This window comes from Echeneis naucrates, chromosome 18 (genome assembly GCF_900963305.1).
Source record: "Echeneis naucrates chromosome 18, fEcheNa1.1, whole genome shotgun sequence".
NCBI lineage: Eukaryota > Metazoa > Chordata > Actinopteri > Carangiformes > Echeneidae > Echeneis > Echeneis naucrates.
The window spans coordinates 13,379,593-13,399,169 of record NC_042528.1 but is presented as its reverse complement, the minus strand read 5'-3'; the positions used below and the strand labels follow the sequence as shown (position 1 = coordinate 13,399,169).

The following is a 19,577-nucleotide window of genomic DNA, read 5'->3' as shown; positions in this document are numbered from 1 at the left end:
TCCACTGAAGTCACTTGATTGCAGTCTTTAAAGGCATTGTTTATCAGGACTTTTGCTGACACATCACATCTCTAGAGTTTTTGATCATCAGGGATGGCTTGACTGATTGGTTCTTTGATTAACTCTGCTGTTAAGTGCTGCATCACAGGAACAAATCATCTGTTTATCTTCAGTAGACTTTCGGCTGCAGGCCTGTAAACCCATTTATACGAACCCAGACCTTATCAAGTGATTAATAGCTTTTTCAAATTAAAGTATAAGTTGAAAATGAATGCTTTGGTTACTTCATAAATGCTGACTGCTCCCAATTTCTTATTGTGAAGTCATTGATTTATGTTTGAGCAGTCACCCTTTAACTATAACCCTCACTGGCTTAAGACAAAGGGAAGCAGATCTCCAGAGATCTCCATGTAAATGCACCACAGAGCATATACTGTATCATTATGTTTTCACTCCAAAATCAGATAATAATAAGAAAGTTTCTGAGGATACTGTCAGTGGAAGTGAGGCTACACCCCAAAGGACAGCCCACCACAACATCACCCATTGGTTTGTTAGCTGCTGTTCTTAGTTTGTGGAAACCAGAAGAAACCATATTTGAACGAGAAAGTGGAGCTGAGGAAAAATGCGTATTTAGATGTAAAAGTTTTTAGTTGTCTTTTGCTTTTATATCGAGAGAGACCAACAGAATTTCATAGTACATTTTTGTATAATGATCCATCCATTCATTCAAGTGAGGGCTGGATAGGATCTGATTATATGGTACCTGCGGTCTAAAAAATGACCATCATGTTGTATTGAAGACTTGAAAGTCAATATTGAGACCATAAACTCATTAGGTAAACATTTACTGGGCTAATGAATTGAGTGAGAAGTAGGAACATGTTTCCATATCTGACTTCTTTTATCAACGAGTGAAGTTGCCCCCCTTATAGTCATTAGATAGAATCCAGGTTTCAGGCTTTAAGCATTCGCTTCACTTTACACAGTTACTGTATATGCTTACTCCACACTAATATGTTTTAGACTTCAAATGTTTTTGCTATGCTGCCATCTCCTGCCCAGATGACTACTGGGTTTTTAAGCCTTTTGAGACTTCCAGGAACACTGCCTGACTTGCTTTAGTCTGAAAAGTCCAGAGTTGTGTTACAGTCGAGACACATAGTAATGATGATGAGTAATAAAACGACTTCTTGGAAGATTGACTCCTTGGACCAGTGCCGCAGACACTCTTGTTCACTGCCTGACTTGGGTCTTATTACTGTGACTAAGTGTGCTGTCTTTGCTTGTTGAAGTCTTCCTGTTTGCATCAGCGTGTGCTGACCACTAGCACCTTCAACATACACTTCAACACAGCAGGAATAAATGTCCATCCGTCAGAGCATCTCGTAAAACAAATGGCAGGGAGCATTTTTCTACACCAATGCTTACTATTCATGCACACAAGAATCCATGTACTCTGTTGTCAAATGAATATTTAAAATGTATAAAATCGCTTGAGTGTGCATTAAAGCAGCCTTGGAAAAGGTTCAGACCAGTTTACCTGTAAATCTGTGAAGTCTAGTAGATATGAAGCTTCCTCTGGTGCATTTTGCACAGCTGTAAAGTGTGTTTTCATTATAAGTACACTGTGTAACCAGTGTGTGTGTGTGTAACTATAACACTTCACTTCCAGCTTCATGCTATTCTGAAAGTGAGCTTGAGGGTCAGACACAAAAGGCAAACCTTTAATGAAGGATGTTTATGAAGACAGTTGTAACATTGCTTGTTTCAGGGAGTACTGATGCTCTCAGTTCAGATTGAAAGTAACAACTACACAGCCTGGGAGCAGGATGATTGAAACACCATTACGTGGAGCAAAACAAAAGATATTGTGTTGGAAGAGATACATTTAAACAGCTTCATCTGTTCTCAGGATTAAAGAAAAATGTAAAAACAAAAAAAATCATTCACCGCCTCAATTCCTTTGGCATTAGCAGGCTTAGATGGAGGCCATTTGGTGGTGAAATTCAGTCCTCTTGACCACGCAGATTCTTCTTCATTTTGTTCCCAGCAGCTGCCCCAGAAAGTGTTTAATAGGTATGCAAAGATTGCAGGATCACCCCTCCCATCCCACAACACGAGCTAGCCAGTACAGAGCACCCAGCCGCAATGTGGAATGTGCCATATGTACAGTAGCTGTCATGTAAGTTTACATGAGCACACGTTTTCTTGTGCGCTGGTGACTTAGTAGCAAAAAAGCTTCTGTAACTACAGGGTGCTGTGATTAATCCTTTTAAAAAAAGACATGACAATGATTGACTTGGACAGCCCTGCTGACTGATTAGAGTTAGGTGAGTGGGCACAGATCCTGCAACCAAAGGCATCAGCTCAATTTAAAGCAATCAGAGTATTCTTTTTTTTTTCTTCTAAAATTGAAAACACAAATTAACCCTCTTAATTATACATCAGTCTGACAAATAATCAAACTGAATTTTGTTTCCAATTTTTATTTTTGATATTTATCATGGAAGATGAACTGATGAGTGTGAGAGCCCCTCTTCTCTTTTTGTATCTAATCATTTAGGACACCTTATGATTCACATGGAAAAACTGAGGATGATTATTCTGAATCTGAGCACTGGGTTGTCTAATAATAATGTAGCCCTTCATCTTAGCAAGACAGAGAGTATTTCTCAGATGCAAGACAAACCAAAGAGTGTTCCTTCAGGCATTTTTAAATAGCTCATTGGTTAAGGTCCATACAGTTTAAAAGTAGACCTTCATGCGATCAGGTCTAGGTTCTATATCATTACAGTGAAAATATGAAATATCTCAGTCCACAGAGAAAGGCTCACAGCCTGTTCAGAAACTGAGTCTTAGAACCAGTTGTCAGGCCTGGAACTTGTGATGTCACAGCCTGCTATGCCTCTAAGCCCTGTCCACCTGGAACCACCATTAAACCTTACAGAATTTGGTCTCTGAAATCTACCATACATTAAACAGCCAGTAAGCCTCAACTTGATCAGCTTACATCATATCAGCCTACACAATTGATCTACCTTCCCTCCAAAAAAAAAAAAAAAAAAAAATCAATAAAACAGTGCCTGTATTTATATGGACAGGTTACGGACACTGTTACTGTTATTTTAAGAGTTTCTTCTCCTTACTATTGTGAATTGATCACATGTTCAAAGAGCTCAGATGGTTCCTCATTCAGTCATATTTTCTGTAGCCTTATGTTGAGAAAACCAGGAATAATTAAAAACAGTATGTACAGGTGGTGGGAAGGTGTTATTTTAATAAAAGTGCTGTAGTGCAGAGTATACAATATAAATTAGTCACACAAATTTCAGGCTGCACTTTAACAGCCATTTCTCTGCACAAAGGCCCAGTTTCAGCCATTAGGTGATGCATGTTTTTCAGGTTGCAGTTGATGGAGATGTGGCTTGATTCAGAAAAAGCAAACGTGATAGGACACTTTTCAGATGAGAAGGCTTCAGCACAATGCATGGAGGGAAGGTAGAGATACAAGTTTTGTGAACCACTGTGCCTTGCAACATTTGTTTGAATATGAGATGAGTTGGCCGGAACTTTTTCTGGCTCAGTTTTGCTTGCAGTGTGATTCATAGAGCCTGGCTGTTTCACCCGTTCTCCATACCCAGATTATACAGTGTAGAGTAAATTGAGGATTTCCTTGTGGTGCTTTAGATTACAGTTGGACATATTTCTGATCCTTTCATCGGGATAGGAACCCTAAACTAACTCTTGTGTATCGTCTTTTCAAAACATGATTTCATTTGTGAAGTAATAACTCCTGGTTGTGGTTACCTGTCAATTTTGGATACGTTTTGGCTTTCTGAGCTTTGAACTAAATGCTGGACTGTCAGGGTTGCCCCAAGTAGTCAACGGTATCAAACATGCTAATGTAGTCTTGAACAGAGGTCTAATCCATTTGTAATCCTGAGAAATACTAATGTGATTTTGCTATATTTCTCTGTAGACACTGGGCAGAGACGGGGTGCTCTGCCTACATGTAATCTTTTTGGATTATGTTCTCCCTTCTCACTTCAAATGAACCATTTCACTCTCTGAAGTTGCTTTTCTTAGCACTGAGTAGTTAATTGAAAATCAAACCTAAGAGAATGGAACGGCTCATTAACCATGATCATCAACAGAGCATCACAGTTTGTTGTGTCTGGAGTTGCGTAGCGTCTGATGTGATCCTGAAGTGACCCAGGTTTCCAGAAGTCATGCTGAGTCTGTCCACAGTGAATCAGTATCATGCATGTCCTAATAGTGACTTACACTTACTGACTCAAGATCTTTCAATCAAGTATTCATGCCTTTTGAGGAGTTATAAGAGTGATTTAGACTCCTCTTTCTCTTATACCTACGTTGATCAAGCTGCCACAGAGCACCTTCCGTGCTTCTCATAAATACTTAACCATAATAACACAACACACACTTACAGAATTTGCTGGCAGAACCTCCACATGCAGGTTTCACCTGGGACCTGTGTCCCCCTCTGATCCTCCCCCACTGCTTCCTTCAACAATGTTTTTGCTCCAATAGCCTCAAATCAAGGGTATTTATTTTGAGTGCATCCACAATAGCTGAGACTTTAGCCGTCACCCCCCGCAGCGAGTATACTAGTGTAGGTTTAATTTAACCTGCCTTGTGCTGCAGCTTTGTTTGGTGCGGGATGCGGCGGCCTCCCTCCCAGCCAAGGATACAAACTCGATCACGTCAGGGTCACCAATTATGTTGTGGCGGAAAGAAGTGGAAAGGAGGAAATCAGGTTGTCCGGACACAGGTGTCAGATGGGGAATCTCTTTATTCACATCAGCCCTACTAACAACGTAGTCAGAGACAGAACCTCCGAGATAAACATGTGACATGCTTCTTATACCTAAGACAGGTAACGTGTGTTGTCACCCTTATCTTGACCTTCACCTATAGTCAGTGTGCAGCTCTGTGTGTGTATGTGTGGTGTAGTTCTCTTTCTTAGCACCCAGATGTCTTCTACTTATTGTTTTGACTTGCTAGGTGCCAGAGTAGGTGCTGATGACCTGACTCTCATATTGACGCACAAACAGAGACAAGGTCTTTGAACCTTGTCTTTCTCCCACAGTACTCTCCTCTACTGTTCTGTAAACCAAAGCCATTGACTGTGATGCAGCTGAGTGTTTACACTGAAGGGCACAAATATGCTGGTGACAATGCCGACTCCTACTGTAATGATGGCACAACAAAAGAAGTTAGCAGGCAGCTCCTGAAACAGAATCTTAAGATCTCATGTGGAGGTTATCTTACAGGGTGTATATAAAAGTGGCCTGCACACGTCTAGAGATACCAGAACCCTGTTACAGGGAGTTGTTAAGTCAAGATTTAGGAGAAAATAGAGAGGAATAACAAACAACAGCAAGAGGAAGAGGATCTGCAAAAGCTGATCTGTGAAAAAATGGGCCCTTTGGAAAATCAATGACCACAGTGATCTCTTCGCTGATGGTGTCCCTGAGGATCGGAGAAAAAACAATCAGGAACAAGTTGCTCCTGAAGGGGAAGAATACTGAAATAGAATGAGTGAAGTTTCATGAAAGCAGACACATGGATAATTGTAATACTCCAGAGTTACAAGGACAAGCCTGTGATACTATCACTGGCCAAGAAACTTAAAAGAGTGTGATTGAAAATCAACCTGACCTTATCAAGAAAAAGGAAAGCATAGACACCTGAGACAGTTTGTGCAGCAGTGAGATGTGACACAATGATCATCAAACCCAGGAAACCCAGAGAAATCAAGGAGTCTTTCTTGTCAAATAGTGACACTGCGCCATCTAAAGCTCCTTTTAAGAGGTTTATAAAATGTAAAAAGGATGTATGTAGCAAAAGGAACAACATAAATACTTTGAATAATCGGGTGTTTCCTGATATCTGAGGCTCATCTAAATCCATCAGCTCAGAATCCTATCTCACCCCACATGATAAGGCTGACAGACTACTGTAAGGTTTTAATATAGACTGGAGGACTGGAAACCTCTCAAGAAAAAAAATCTTAGTAAGTTATTAAAATCCCTCACAATTATTATGATTCCTTGCCAACAAAGGTTTTCACTTACCAGGCATGTCCTTATTCCTCTCCACATAAATATCAGATATATTGTGTACCAGCGGGTTTGTGGCCATGATGCGGTTCCTCTGGCTAAATCCTTGTTGTTTATAACTTGGTCGACCCTACTATCCCTCTTCTGTGATGTCACCAGTTGGTTTGTCAGCTGCTTCCTTGAAGCCTTGAGTTCTTAGAGAGTGGGGCTGAGGAGGAGTGGCGGCTGGAGCTGCCCAACTCTGTATCCTATCCTGATTGGATGGTACCGTCTGTCAGTCACAATGCAGTTACACCTCCTAATCATTCTCTAAATGGAATCATAATAAAAAAATGGAACATCATATTGAAGAACACATGAAAGTAGAGACTGAGACCACTGGCTCCAGCACTCCCCACAACCTGGAAATGGATAAGCGGTAGAATGAATGAATGAGTCTCGACGTTGAACAAAGGTTTTGTCATTGATTACTTGTTGGAGGTGGAGGTTGGAAAGTAGACTTGAACAGTTTCTACCTGCTAATGAATGTAGTTGAACTGGTAATACACTATGAACAGCTTCAAGTAACACCTGACTATTTACCTCTAATTTAAGGAGACAGATGTATGAAGCTTATTTGGAGCAAGAAAAGAATACACACTCAAGCAGACAAAATACCTCCATTAATTTTATTTAAAAAACTGCAAATACTCACAACATGTTATTCAACGGAATATGAATTTTGAAGTTAAAAGCATTTTGTTTAAATTCCTATATTTATGTAGGCTGGATATTCTGCAAGTGAGAGAAAGAAAGAGGGAATTCAAAAGTCTAGCTTGTACTCAAACCCAGGAACCCTGTGGTTATGACTATGCCTTCCTGAAGAGCTACAACGGCCCCTCCTGATAATATTTTTGTCTGTAGGAAACACTTTGCCTGCTGTTTTGTCTGTATTTGCAGCACACACATTGTCACACTGATGAAGATAATCTTTGAATTTGTTGCTGTTTTGTCAGTTTCCATGTGTTTTCAAGAGGCCACAGAGTAAAGGATGAAGACAGACAGAGACTGTGTGGGTGAGCTGTCCAAGGGAAAAAAAGAAATTCACATTGGATCATGACAATGACCTCATGCATGAAGAATGAGGGTCATAGGTCTGTAGTTTAGAATAGCCTGTAGTGTGAATATGTGAACTATATGCTGTGGCTTCCAGAGACAACTCCATTGAATTCATATATGCAGTACTGCAGTAAATATATGTGAATTAATAGGAAGAGCACTCAAAGAGCAGAAAAGCCTCAGCTTGGTTGAACCGTGTTCACCCTCCTACAAACATGGTGGATGCTCTGGTCAAGCTTCCATTCTGCAGACGGGATCCTGTCTCTGGTTTTCTGCACAGTCAATCCCCACACACCTGAAATGGGTTAGCATCGTATCCTGTGCATGTAAGCAAACTAGTTACTGGGAGCAGGCAGACAGTGTCCTCACTGAAAGCTGATCTAGATATTGGCTTTATCAGAGTTCTCACTGCTGCTGCTGCTACTGTTCAAATGAAAGAGCTAATTTTACGCTTGGATGAGCTGCCAGGGACTTATCAATTGTCAAAAACTGACAAGGCATAATTTAAACATTGTGATAGGTCCTGCCGCTCACCAGCCGTTGGTTCAGGACACAATGTCTGCGTTCACTGTCTCTGTCTTATGAACTTTCAGGCTTGTATGCTGAGACATAGCATGTGAGTCTGGTGGCCTGACAGCTTGTCTGGTTTTTGAGGGTTTTAAAAAATTAAAGACATTTTCCTCAGCTTTTTTCTTAGAAAGTGAGCAAAATTCACCACTGCCCTTCTCAGTGTGCATCTCAAGGTTGTGGTCACATGTGTATTGTGTGTGAGTGTGTGTATGTTGTATAGACTATAGGCTGTGGTTGTGCCAGCTGCAGTGTTCAACTTTTTTTAAGAACACTACCAGCACTGACTAGCTATAGCTGTGTGACTGATTGTTGGCTTCACCAGAGCTATGTCTGCATAAACATTATCACAGCTCTTCCTCCAAAAAATTTTTAAATATTCAATTCTTTCCTTTTCCAGGATCACTGCTTCTACCACGGCCATGTGAGAGGACATCCAGAGTCCTGGGTCGCTCTCAGCACGTGCTCAGGGTTCAGGTACAGTCAAGTCTATGAATATGAATCCACATATTTGACTGATGCATCATCTTCCATGACACAGCAGGGAAAGAAAAGTCACAGTACAGTCTTTTGTGTTTGATTTGCTGCAGAGCTCACACCAAATCACAACAATGTGTCAATTTATACATTATTTCATGGTTAAATCGGCATTAGGTTAAGGTTGAGCAAATGTCAGGCAACAGGTCAGGTGTGAAAAAGGAGTTTGTTAAACTGGGAGTACTTTGGATATTATTTCCAAGTGTGGGATTATACAAAGATTTTGTTAGTGTAGAATCAGGATCAACAATTTGAATCATGCATCTCATGTGATAACGTCTTATTTTTCCCTACAAATAACATTGTTCCACCTACTTTCCTATAATTTCTTCATGTGATGACGAGGAATATTTGATGCATGTTCTATTTACCAGAAGTGGGCAATAACCAGCAGGTTCTCTAGAACTCAACCACAGCACAGCAATGTTTTCCTCTGTTCTCATGAGCTTCCCTTATGAGCTGCGTTACTAGGGGAATCAGGGAAAAACACAACAGAGAAAAAGAAATCCGCTAAAACTGTTTTTGTGAGACTATTTTTAACAGAAGTGAACTGTCTCCAAATCTTTAATTATGCTTTTATTATTGCTACTGATAATATGTGGAAAAGAATATAACATAACTCAAAAAAATCTGTCAACCTCAATCATATTCTGATGAAATACATCAGAGGTTAACGAATGGGCTTGACCTTGTTTTAAACTCAGATGTTATGAAAATGGTAGGAGTGGAATTGAACATAGTGTGAGTGTATGAGTTTTAATGGGTTTTGTCTTCACTGGATTCTTGTGGGCAGCACGGTGACATAATGGTTAGCACTGTTGCTCTGTAACAACTAGGACGCGGTTTCACTTCCTGGCCTGAGGCCTTTCTGAAAAAGAATGAGAACATTTAGTGGAGTTTTTTTTGCATATATGTTCATTGTTTGTATTGATTTTCTGTTTCAAGATAATGAACTAGGTCTGAAGGCTACATCTATTCGAGGGTAAGCTGAAGGAAGGGAATTCAGGTACTGCAGCCACACTCAAAGAAAATGTGAGGAGAAAAGCTCCTTAGCTCCTCATATTCACATAGAGCTAAAGAGATGAAGAGAAGAGAAAAAGGACCGGCATATAGAGACATGAAACCACTCGTGCTCACACTCACACTTATGGGCAGTTTAGAGTCAATTAAAGGTGCATATCCTTGGACTGTGGGAGGAACCCCCCCTCGACAGTGCTTACCACTGCTCCTTACAAGAGTTACCTTTCGTTTTGTCGCATTGGTTCACTGTTCAGGATCACTGGTCAGAGCCACACCTTCACACCTTCTAGACCACATCTTCTGAAGGATCCAGCCACTGAATTGGGACACAGCTATCATGTTGAGAGGCTCTCTGGGCATGGTGGTTTCATGTAGGGGATGGATGGATGGATGGATGAGACATACTTGTTTACATAAGCAGGATAACTTAGTCTGTCAATATGGTAGCCAGCTTTAAGTGATAATCTGTGAAGGCTGTTCTGCATATATCCATGAATGGCATTAAAAGTGAGCTGTCACTGTCGGGGACATCCAAGAACTTCTTTATCTAATGCGAGCGCAGTTTACTCCCCGCCTGATGACACAGATTCTCTTTGTTTCTTCTAATGTCTATAAAAGTCTTGATTGCACTGACCCTGGAAACTGCCCTCAATACATTTTGACAGAGTTTAAGCAACAGAAAGTTGAGACTCACGCCGTTCAACCTCTTCTTCAGGTAGTCATGGAAATGACTAATTTGATCCTCTTTTGGGATCCAGGCAGCAGTTTTGAAAGTCTTAAATGTTCACAGCCTCAGTCAGATTTTAATGTGGAGCACACAGAAGACTTGGATTGAAGCTTCCTCCTGGCAAAAATGCAACGTGTCCTCAGGACGTGTGTCCCAAAAAATATATTAATCGATTTGATCCAGTGAAAGAGACATCAAATTACAGCTCAGTGGGGCTTTTAGTAGGAATTTAATTCAAAAGCTTGTTCAGTAAATCAAAACAGATTCAAGGTTGAAGAAGTTTTTCATCGAGTTGTAGGAAGTTTTTACATTTTTCTAATTAATGCGCCAACATGTCCGTCAACCCTTCTCAGTCCTCCTGTCCTGATCGGGGAAGGGAAACAGATGCTGCTTGTCTACAGCAGCTTTGTAGACAACAGAGCAGACACTGGGGAGAATAGAGATGTGCTAGCCAGCAGAATGTAAATGCTTTCTAAATGTCCAGTCATTCAGTCATTCAAATGTGAGATGACGGTACAAGTTTGCTCTAAATCTGAAAAGCAAACTGTGCTATAAATACATGAAGTTTCCAAAAGTTGACAAAGGACATATTTATGGACATATTTATAAAATAACATATATATCTATATATAGATATATATACATTTAAGAGCCAAGCAAAACCTATCCACATGTAATCATTGCCACTTATTATTGTGTTATCTCGACACAGTAACATTGCATCTTTGCATGAATAATATATTTAGTCTTGGTTTCATCAGACCAGAGAAGCTGGTTTCTCACAGTCTCAGAGTGCTGTAGCTGCTTTTTTACAAACCCTGATTGAGGAGAGACTTTGTCTGCCATAAAGCCCAGATCAGTGGAATGTGTCAGAGGTTATTGAAAATTTTCCCAGCTGTCAATCATGCAAAGGTCCTCTGCGGCCTGAAGCATTTCAACATCAGAAGCCTTACAGCAAAAAGTGGTAGGCTAACCCATGTCTTATCTGGCTTTAATCTGGTCTGCTGTTAAGTGAAATCATAGCTGAAAAATCCAACTCCCACTAGTGAATTGACTGCGCCTGGAAACTAGTCGTTCAGATCAGAAAAACCTAATGGGAAATGTGAATGTTTGGTTTATGGTGCAGGTAACACAGTAGAATATATTGGGATTAATGATTAATGAATGATGATAATTAATGATCTTGTCCAAGCAAACATCACAGGTGCTGGGCCCCCTTCAGCAGACGATACTTTATGATATCAACTCACCGGGGTCCTCAACGAGTGTCATTTCAGCCAAGAATTATATATAAAAAAAATGCATTTTCACGTAGGCCAATTACATTCCTACAACAAGACCCACACAGTTCTTCAGTGTATAACTTGATTTGACAACTGATTTGATTATAACTGAATCATTGTCTTATCAGATCATAATTTAACCTGAACTTGAACTGAAATGATTTGCCATCTTCTGATATTTTTGACTATGTCTGTAACAGCTTCAGTTGTGTAATCAGCTCTGTGAGGAAAAAGTATAATGTAAGAGTGCAGTTAAGAACTATAAATGAAAATGGCATGCGTGACCCTGCCTCAATGGAAGCTATTGGAGTCTAGAAATGTTACATTAAAAGAAGCCAATAGAGCAGCAAGAAATGCTGTAATGCTGTAGAGCTACAATTAGAAAAATCTCAATGTTACAGTGTGTGTTCTCAAATATGTTAGGAATCTCGAATAAGAATTTGAAGGCGGTTGTGTCTTTAACGTTTTCTTTAGTCTTTGTGAGATACAGAGTTGTTCCTCAAACTGGACAAAATCACTTGTTTCTGCCAAAGGACTGCACATGGAAATTAGCTAATTAGGTTCACATTATAATCTGGTAAAGTGCATCAATACAGAGCTGTACAGTCATCCCATTAACCATTTTATTGCCAGATTTAGGATTTTCCACTTTTCATATTTTTGGGTTTTTCCTTATGAAGTTGTAAAAACTATTCTTTTTAAATTGTGAAATGTTTAGTGAAAAAAAATGCAAGTGGTCCACCAATCAGAATTACCTTGAAAAAACAGATCTGGAATTTTTTCCTTATTTAATAAAAAATACTGTAGGCCATAATAATCAAAGAAAAGTTGGACACAAATTCCACACATATGTTTGGGTTCAGTGATTCTGAAAAAAATCAGCTCCAATGCCTTTAATGCTCCAAATATCCTATTGTCTGCATTTCCTTGTCTTTATTCTGTCACTATAATAAATTCATATCAATTTCTCCTCTTCCTCCTCTCATTATCAAAGATGGAAGATGTGACTTAATGGAAAAACACACAGAAGCAAAGCCACAAAGCTACAGTGGAAGTGTTACACTGATCCAAATCTGACATGACTTTGTCTGTGCGTGAATCAACTGTGTTACACATTTGGAGCTGAGAGCTGAGTCTCTAGTTTAAGCAGATAAAACATGCAAAACTGATTGTAGAAGTTTATATGCTTTTGTGGGCTTAATTTAAGATTAAATGAATACATAGATTAATCAATGCAGGGATTCTAAAGCTCAGTTTAAGGAACCATTGTGGTCTTGGTAACCTCTCAATGAAATCATTCCCTGTTGCCATAGTAATGGTCCAACCTACAGCAGATTCCTGGGTTTGTTTGTGTTTTCACACTTCCTCATGTCAAATTGATGGAGCCTGCTGAGCTCTTGAACTTTCAGTGACTCTCAGCCCAATCCTATCGCTGAGCTCTGCAGTATTAGCAGCTTCCTTCCTTCGTTCTGTCTGGATCTGCTCTCTCAGTTGGATGATTAGATAGATAGATAGATACTTTATTTATCCCAGACTGGGAAATTGCAATGTTAAAAACTTTAAAATTTAAACTTTTAAAATGAAATACTTATTTCATTCCAATATTCCACCTCTTTCCACAAAATTCAGTTTTGACTTTTTCACCAAGGACTGTTGCGAGTGAACTGATGAGAGAAATTTTTATTTAACCGTAAACATCATGACACATGCAGTATCACAAACTAGGGGTAAAGAAAGGACTTGATAGACTTTATTTTTCTCCAGTAGCAGTCCTGTATGAAGCATCACTATCATTGTCCATGTGGATTCTTCCTGATGGCAACTTGGTGCTATAACAAAGTGATCTCTAGTGACTCAAGATGACTCACAAAAAATGAATAAAAATTCAGTATTTTCTAACAAAGCGTGGGTCAGGGCTCAGACGTGCCTATATGTAATGTGCATGGGCAGAATAACCAGCAGAACTCCTTTACAAAAAGCTATTTGGTTCTCTTTGTGCCTATTGTGTTTGCTGGGAAATAAATAAAAACTCTGACAAAATGTTCACAGAGAAAGTGAAATTGTTTCCATACAGGCTTCAAATGCATATTGAACCAGAGCGAGCAGAGCCTGCATGAGTCATTATTTTCCAAGGCCAGGGCAGAAATGGATAGACAGATTTCTCACAATTTGTCTGTCTGTATATTAACACTCTTTTATTAATATTAATATAAAAGAAACGACAGAATTATTAAATGCAATTAGTCAACTACATGGTCTTCAATTAGATGGCACTTTTCTGGCCTTACCAACCACACTAATGTGCGTAGAACTCAAATTGTATATTAGCAATTATAGATTTAGCACTTACCATAGCTCTCCACTGGCTTTACTGTTAAAACTTCCAAACTACAGATGGAAGACAAATTAAAGGAAAAACCAAAATAGTACCTTTCAAAGGTTTTGGGCCACAAGCAGCAAGAACATTTCCATTTCAGAGTCTTAGACTACTGGAGGGAGGAATCCTTTTTGATAAAGATCCCTTTTCTGCTGTTTTCATAATTGTATTGAACAGCACTGTAACCTTGTCTTCCCAAAATCTATAGTTCCAAACCAGGAGTATTTCAAGTAATTGTGAATTTTGTAATCTTTCCCTGAAAGGCTTATTTGTGTGCCTTTCATGTGCAAAAGTCGAACCTTCCATTTAAAACAATGTAATCATCGCTCCTCTAATACTTCCAGGAGTCATTTACATTGGCATGGATGCTAAAGTAGTAAAACCAGTAGAGATCAACTCAAAGTTTAATGGTTGCGAAAATGAGACAAAATTGAGTTGTTTTGATCGTGAGAACATTGGAAGGAGATTTACTGTTTAAATACTGCTAATTATACATCTAACAGCAACACTATTAACAGCGATGCAAGTCACAGATGATCAGTGGCTCTATAGTCAATTTAAAGAGTGCATTCAGCTTACTTAAAGTAAGGTGAAGAGTTTTTAGTTTTTTTTCTTTGAGAGTGCCTTGGAGTGTTAAGTTGAAACAGCAAAAGAAATCACAAAGGCACGTCTTGCCCTCCATACGTCTCATTGTGATGCAGATCAGTTCTAGCCAGAAGCTGAAAGGTCCGTGATCTACGTGGATCATGGAGTCGGGCGGCTCTGCAAACCCTCTTTACGTCACTGTTCCTAGATTAACAAAGGATATCATGGTCGTGAGAGAAGGCCACAGAAACTTTTCTCACTAATGAGGGAAGATTTAGTTGGCAGGAGAACAAAAACCTGCAGAAGAGTTCAGTACAATGCAGTTTTCATTTGAAATTCTGCAGTAAGTAAAACAACTATAAGGTCAGTATTATCTATTCAAAGGCAGCTGTGCTACATATTCACTAATACAAAGTTTACTACACTGTAAAAGTAGTGTGTTTAATAGAAAGTCAATTATATACACTGTAGAGGGAGACCTCTGTGTCGTTTCTGATTTTAATCAGGTCTTGGTTTTATATTAATACAGTGAACATATCAAGGGTCTCAGTGCAGAGAAAATAGCCAAAGCATGAATCCAATAATGAGCAATATATATAGATTTTTATTTTTATTTATTTATTTATATTTTCTTTCTTTTTTTTCTTTTTTTTTTGATAACCTGAAAAACAGTCAATCAAACATAAGAGAGACACTTTTCTGATTGGCCGACAGAGCTAGAATTTTGCTAGAAATGAAAGTATCAAAGTATCAAAATGATTGCAGATGCAGAAAGTGCCTTGTTTGAAAAAGAATACATGAGCTTGAATATGAGGAGGTCAGAGCTCAGCTGGATCTTGAAGTAGTCTTATGTCTGAGTGTTTAGTGGGGAAATGCAATCAGGAGGCAGTCTTCACAGGATTGGAGGTACAAGTACATGTCTGAGAGTCTGGCTGGAAGGAACAAGAGGTTCCCTCTCTTCCTCAGTCACACACACATACACTATCCGACAGTCACTTCTGCAGAATGACTCTGCTTTAAATTGCCTTTTCACTGTTCTGTGTTTTCTTGGGCAACATGTCTTGTTCATCACTCTGACTTTTCTGAAAAGATTAATATACTTCTAAATATATAGATTATATATATCTTATTATAATATATATATAATATTATATATAAATAGATATATTCTAAATATATAATATACTTCTAAACTTCAACATTATGTGAATGTTGGTGACATTGATGACAGCGGAGCAACTTCTCCCACAGGCTGCTACAGCTCCGTTGTCGAAGAAACAGATACAGGAAATCTTTCCTGCCACATGCCATCACACTGTAAAATAACAGCTAAATAACTCTGGTCATACTCACAGTCAATGTGCACTTTACTTTACTGTATATATTTTTTATTCCTATTGCATATATTTTTATATATTTAATTCCCTATGTGTAATGCTGCTGTTACATTGCAATTTCCCAGTCTGGGATAAATAAAGTATCTATCTATCTATCTATCTATTATGACTGATACATTGCATCCTTATACTTCAGCCATTCTCCTGCACAGATCAAAGATTGTTCTAGGTCTTTTTTAGCCAAAAGAATCTTTTTCATCCGATCCTACTTCTACCCAGTATCAACATGTGATCTGTATCTTAAAACATTACCTCCCAACCTTTCAAACTGGGGGCCATGGGAGAGCTGTGGTCCTCAGGAAGGCATGTGAGGCAAATACACTTTTCAGTTGCACATGATTTTTGTGAGAAATACCAGGACATTTCTTGGAGTTCCAATCCCTGATTTGGCCACCTCTGATCTTTGTCAGCTGCTTCAGCAAAAGCGTTGATAATAGACATCTAAAGTGAATGTAAATAACTGCAATTCACAACAATCATTATTGGGATCATCATGAAAATGTGTTCCAAATGCTTGTAATAACTTAAACATATTGAAATCACTTGACTTGATCACTTGACGCCTCACAAGAAATACGTAAATTTACTGCATAACAGATTGGACACAGCTTTAACCTTAACTTCTTCTGTGTGTTTATTCATCATCTTTGACAGTTTAGACTCAAGTCTCTACATCTGACACTCCTATTAGCTCCAGTGGTTGATGTCACAGCCAATCAGAGTGTCTCATTCAAAAGCAGTCAGCAGATTGTATATCCAAAATCTCTGGGCTCAGTCCTGTATTTTTCCTATCTCACACTGAAGAGAAGTTGGTCAGAGTTTATTATAGTGAAGATCTTAAGAGCATTAGAGGCTTTGGAGCAGATTTTTCATCATTATTGTTCAAAAGAATGAGCTAAATTCCTGTTCAGATAAAGATAAACTTCAATTAACCAACTCTTTCAAAGTCAGCTCTGATTTTGAATACTTGGAGAAACATTTCAAAATATTAGGAACAACACAAAGGTATGAAAAAAATGGAATGGTCTGAAAGTAACTTTAAATCATAGCCACCCCTGTATAAACAAAGGGGAAAAAACAAAATGCAAGTCTGTTCTTTCGCACATAGTTCCTGGATTTTTTTCAATCAGGAATCATCCTTTAGCAAAAATATTTATTACATATTTGGAAGTCTTGCAGCCTGGAGTCTGTCTGATTTACTCTTTCGGAGGACATTCTCATCCATGACGTCCATTATGAATAAATATCCACCAAGCTGCTGAGATCATAGGAAAAGGACACATAATTCTGGAACTGCTCTTGGTAGTTTTCTCTATATCAAACTCATCCAGTGATAGTTGTTAAGGCGTTAAGAGGAATTTTATATATCTATTAATCATACTTTATCAAGTAAAAATACTATCAAGTTTAAATGTAAAGAATGTAAGAATTGTGAGCTAAAACTCATTATTCATGTTGTGGATCCACAGCTCCACCAGGTTGTCTCAATTCTACCCAAACTGTGATCCGAGCTTCAGATACTTGGGGGCTGCTATGAAATCTGCCTCATGCAAGATCAGTCAGTTACTTTTCAGGAGCCTTGCTGTAATACTGTGCTGCTAACCACTTGCCATTTTGCTTGAATAGAACTACTTTGTACCAAATGCTGCCTAACCATATGTAAAAGAAATAGAAATACCTCTTCTAAATTATCTACACTCAAATTTGGAGGATGGAGAAGAGCCAGTGACCAGATAAATCATAAAATCTGGAATAATGGATAATGATGAAAAAAATGTTGTAGTTGTGTTAATCAAAGAGTTTGAAAGAGAAGCTTTACCTATCTTTACCTCCTCAAACATGACCTTTCTCTGTGTTACATTGGGGCTAATGTTCCAGAATTCCCTCCCACTTATTTCATTAGTGCAAGCGCAGGGTCCAGATGCTGTTCAACTTTCCAACAAGCACTTTATGTGAAGCATACAGGTGTTTAATGCTTACTTGTCTGAGCAAAGGGAGAGTCTTGCTGGTACCAGAACCAGTGTTCATTGCATGTCGATGTCACAGAGTCTGAAAGTAAGGGAGAGTGACTAGCTCTAATCTTCATCTCCCTGTCTCTCTGGTTGCTGGTGTAAATCTAAACATAATATGAAGGTTGAGCAAAAACAAGTAATCAAACCCAAACATGATTTGTCCACATTTGGTCAGTGTAACATGTGATGTGTTTGTGAGACCTGCACAGACCAGTTGTTTCAGTGATGCACTTGATCCACTAGATCTTTTTGGTAGGAAAAATCACTAGCTGTAGAAGTTCCAGGATTGGGTTATATTGCACTAATTATGTTCCCCCAAGAAAAAATATCAATTTAATACCAAAATATTCATCAATCCATCTTACTTCAACCACTTATCTGCAGTTGGATCAGGGGATAACAGCTTTAGCAAGTTTCGCTGAAGCTTTCCCCGAAAACCTGCTAACTGACAGGGGAGTCCTGAGGCGTTTCCAGGCCAGTGAGGACCTATAATCTCTCCACCTGATCCTGCGTCTTGCCCAAGTTCACCTCCTAGTTGGAAGTGCCAGCTGCACCTCACTCAAGTACCGTGACTGCACCAGCTGCTCCAAGTCTCTGGCCAATCTCGCACTCCAGAATTCCCTCACTCAGGAGATACTTGAAGTTCTTCACTCGTGGTCTATAGAACCATCCTTTGTCTGGTCCCTGGCCTGAGACCAATTTGCCTTGGGAGTCCCTACCAGGAACACATGGCTCCCGGCAAAACACTTCTTAGGTTCACTGGAGCACACAAACCTCTTCACCACGATAAGGTGATGGTTCCCAGAGAGGAACCAAAATATCACCAACGGAAAATTATTCTGTTCTCAGAAGTTTTTGCTTGACTGAAAATTTGGTGTGCAGAGAAATTGCATTACAGTCATAGATTTTGGCCTTTGCTCCTGCTGTTGAAAACTAAACTCTGAACCATTGTGGATTACAGAAAATCCAAAACAAATTTTAGCTTGTGCAACCAATTCATGTTTTTAAAAATCATTGAAAATGTACATTTACTTTTTCCACCCTGGAAAAAGAACACTTCGAATTAACCATTAAAAGGCCAAAATTGATGAGTGTATATAAACTTCTGACCACTACTTAACCAGAAATATTTGTTATTAACATGGGTTAGTGTCTTACTTTATATTCTAGGCTGCAATTATATGCTTTGCTTTCATTAAGGATGGTCCATTGTTGCAAAAGGCAATAGGAAAGGATGTACTGAAGCACCTTTCCTTAGCATCCAGAGAATTGGACCGGCTTTTATCATGGCTGCTTCTAACATGCTTGAGGTCATTTCACAGCAGCCTTTAAGTTGTTTTTAAATATTGGTCTCTTTCCAAGGAATCACCATTTTCAAATGCATTTGGTGGGTGTTCCCAGGGAGCAATAGCAACAACAATTCATAGATAGTTGTTTAATTAATAAAACCTACCATAGACACCTCCATAATCTCATGGTGGTGTCTTCCATGAGCTCATCAGCAATTCATTCTTTTTTTTTTTTCCTTATCACAGGGGCTTGATATCTGTTAATTCCAATGGCACCTACTACCTGCAGCCAATCAGTGGTGTGGATCCTCTTCACCATTCTCTGTTAAATACCGAAGAACTGCCAATTCGAGGTGGAAACTGTGGGCACAGCCATCACACTGCGCAGTCCAACCACATCTCTAACCTGCTCAGACCATTTCATTTGAGGGTAAGTCTAACCCTAACTCTTTACCAGCAAGTTAGTTGACTATGTCAGGAAATACAACATCGCTACGTTTTATAAAAGATTAAATACTTGCAGTTCTATTTTCTCACATATGTTCCAAAACATTTGAAATAAATTGAAATAAAACATGTTTTAGTACGCTAAAATAGAC

At 39.0% G+C, this 19,577-nt stretch overlaps 1 protein-coding gene across 1 annotated transcript in view; it reads left to right on the top strand.

Annotated features, from left to right (window-relative positions):
• Window positions 1–19,577, top strand: part of adam19a (ADAM metallopeptidase domain 19a) — a 173,785-nt gene that overhangs the window by 111,873 nt on the left and 42,335 nt on the right. The window contains exons 5-6 of the mRNA XM_029526173.1: window positions 8,152–8,228; window positions 19,225–19,408. Of these exons, the coding sequence (XP_029382033.1) occupies window positions 8,152–8,228; window positions 19,225–19,408 (261 nt within the window). The remainder of the gene's footprint in view (window positions 1–8,151; window positions 8,229–19,224; window positions 19,409–19,577) is intronic.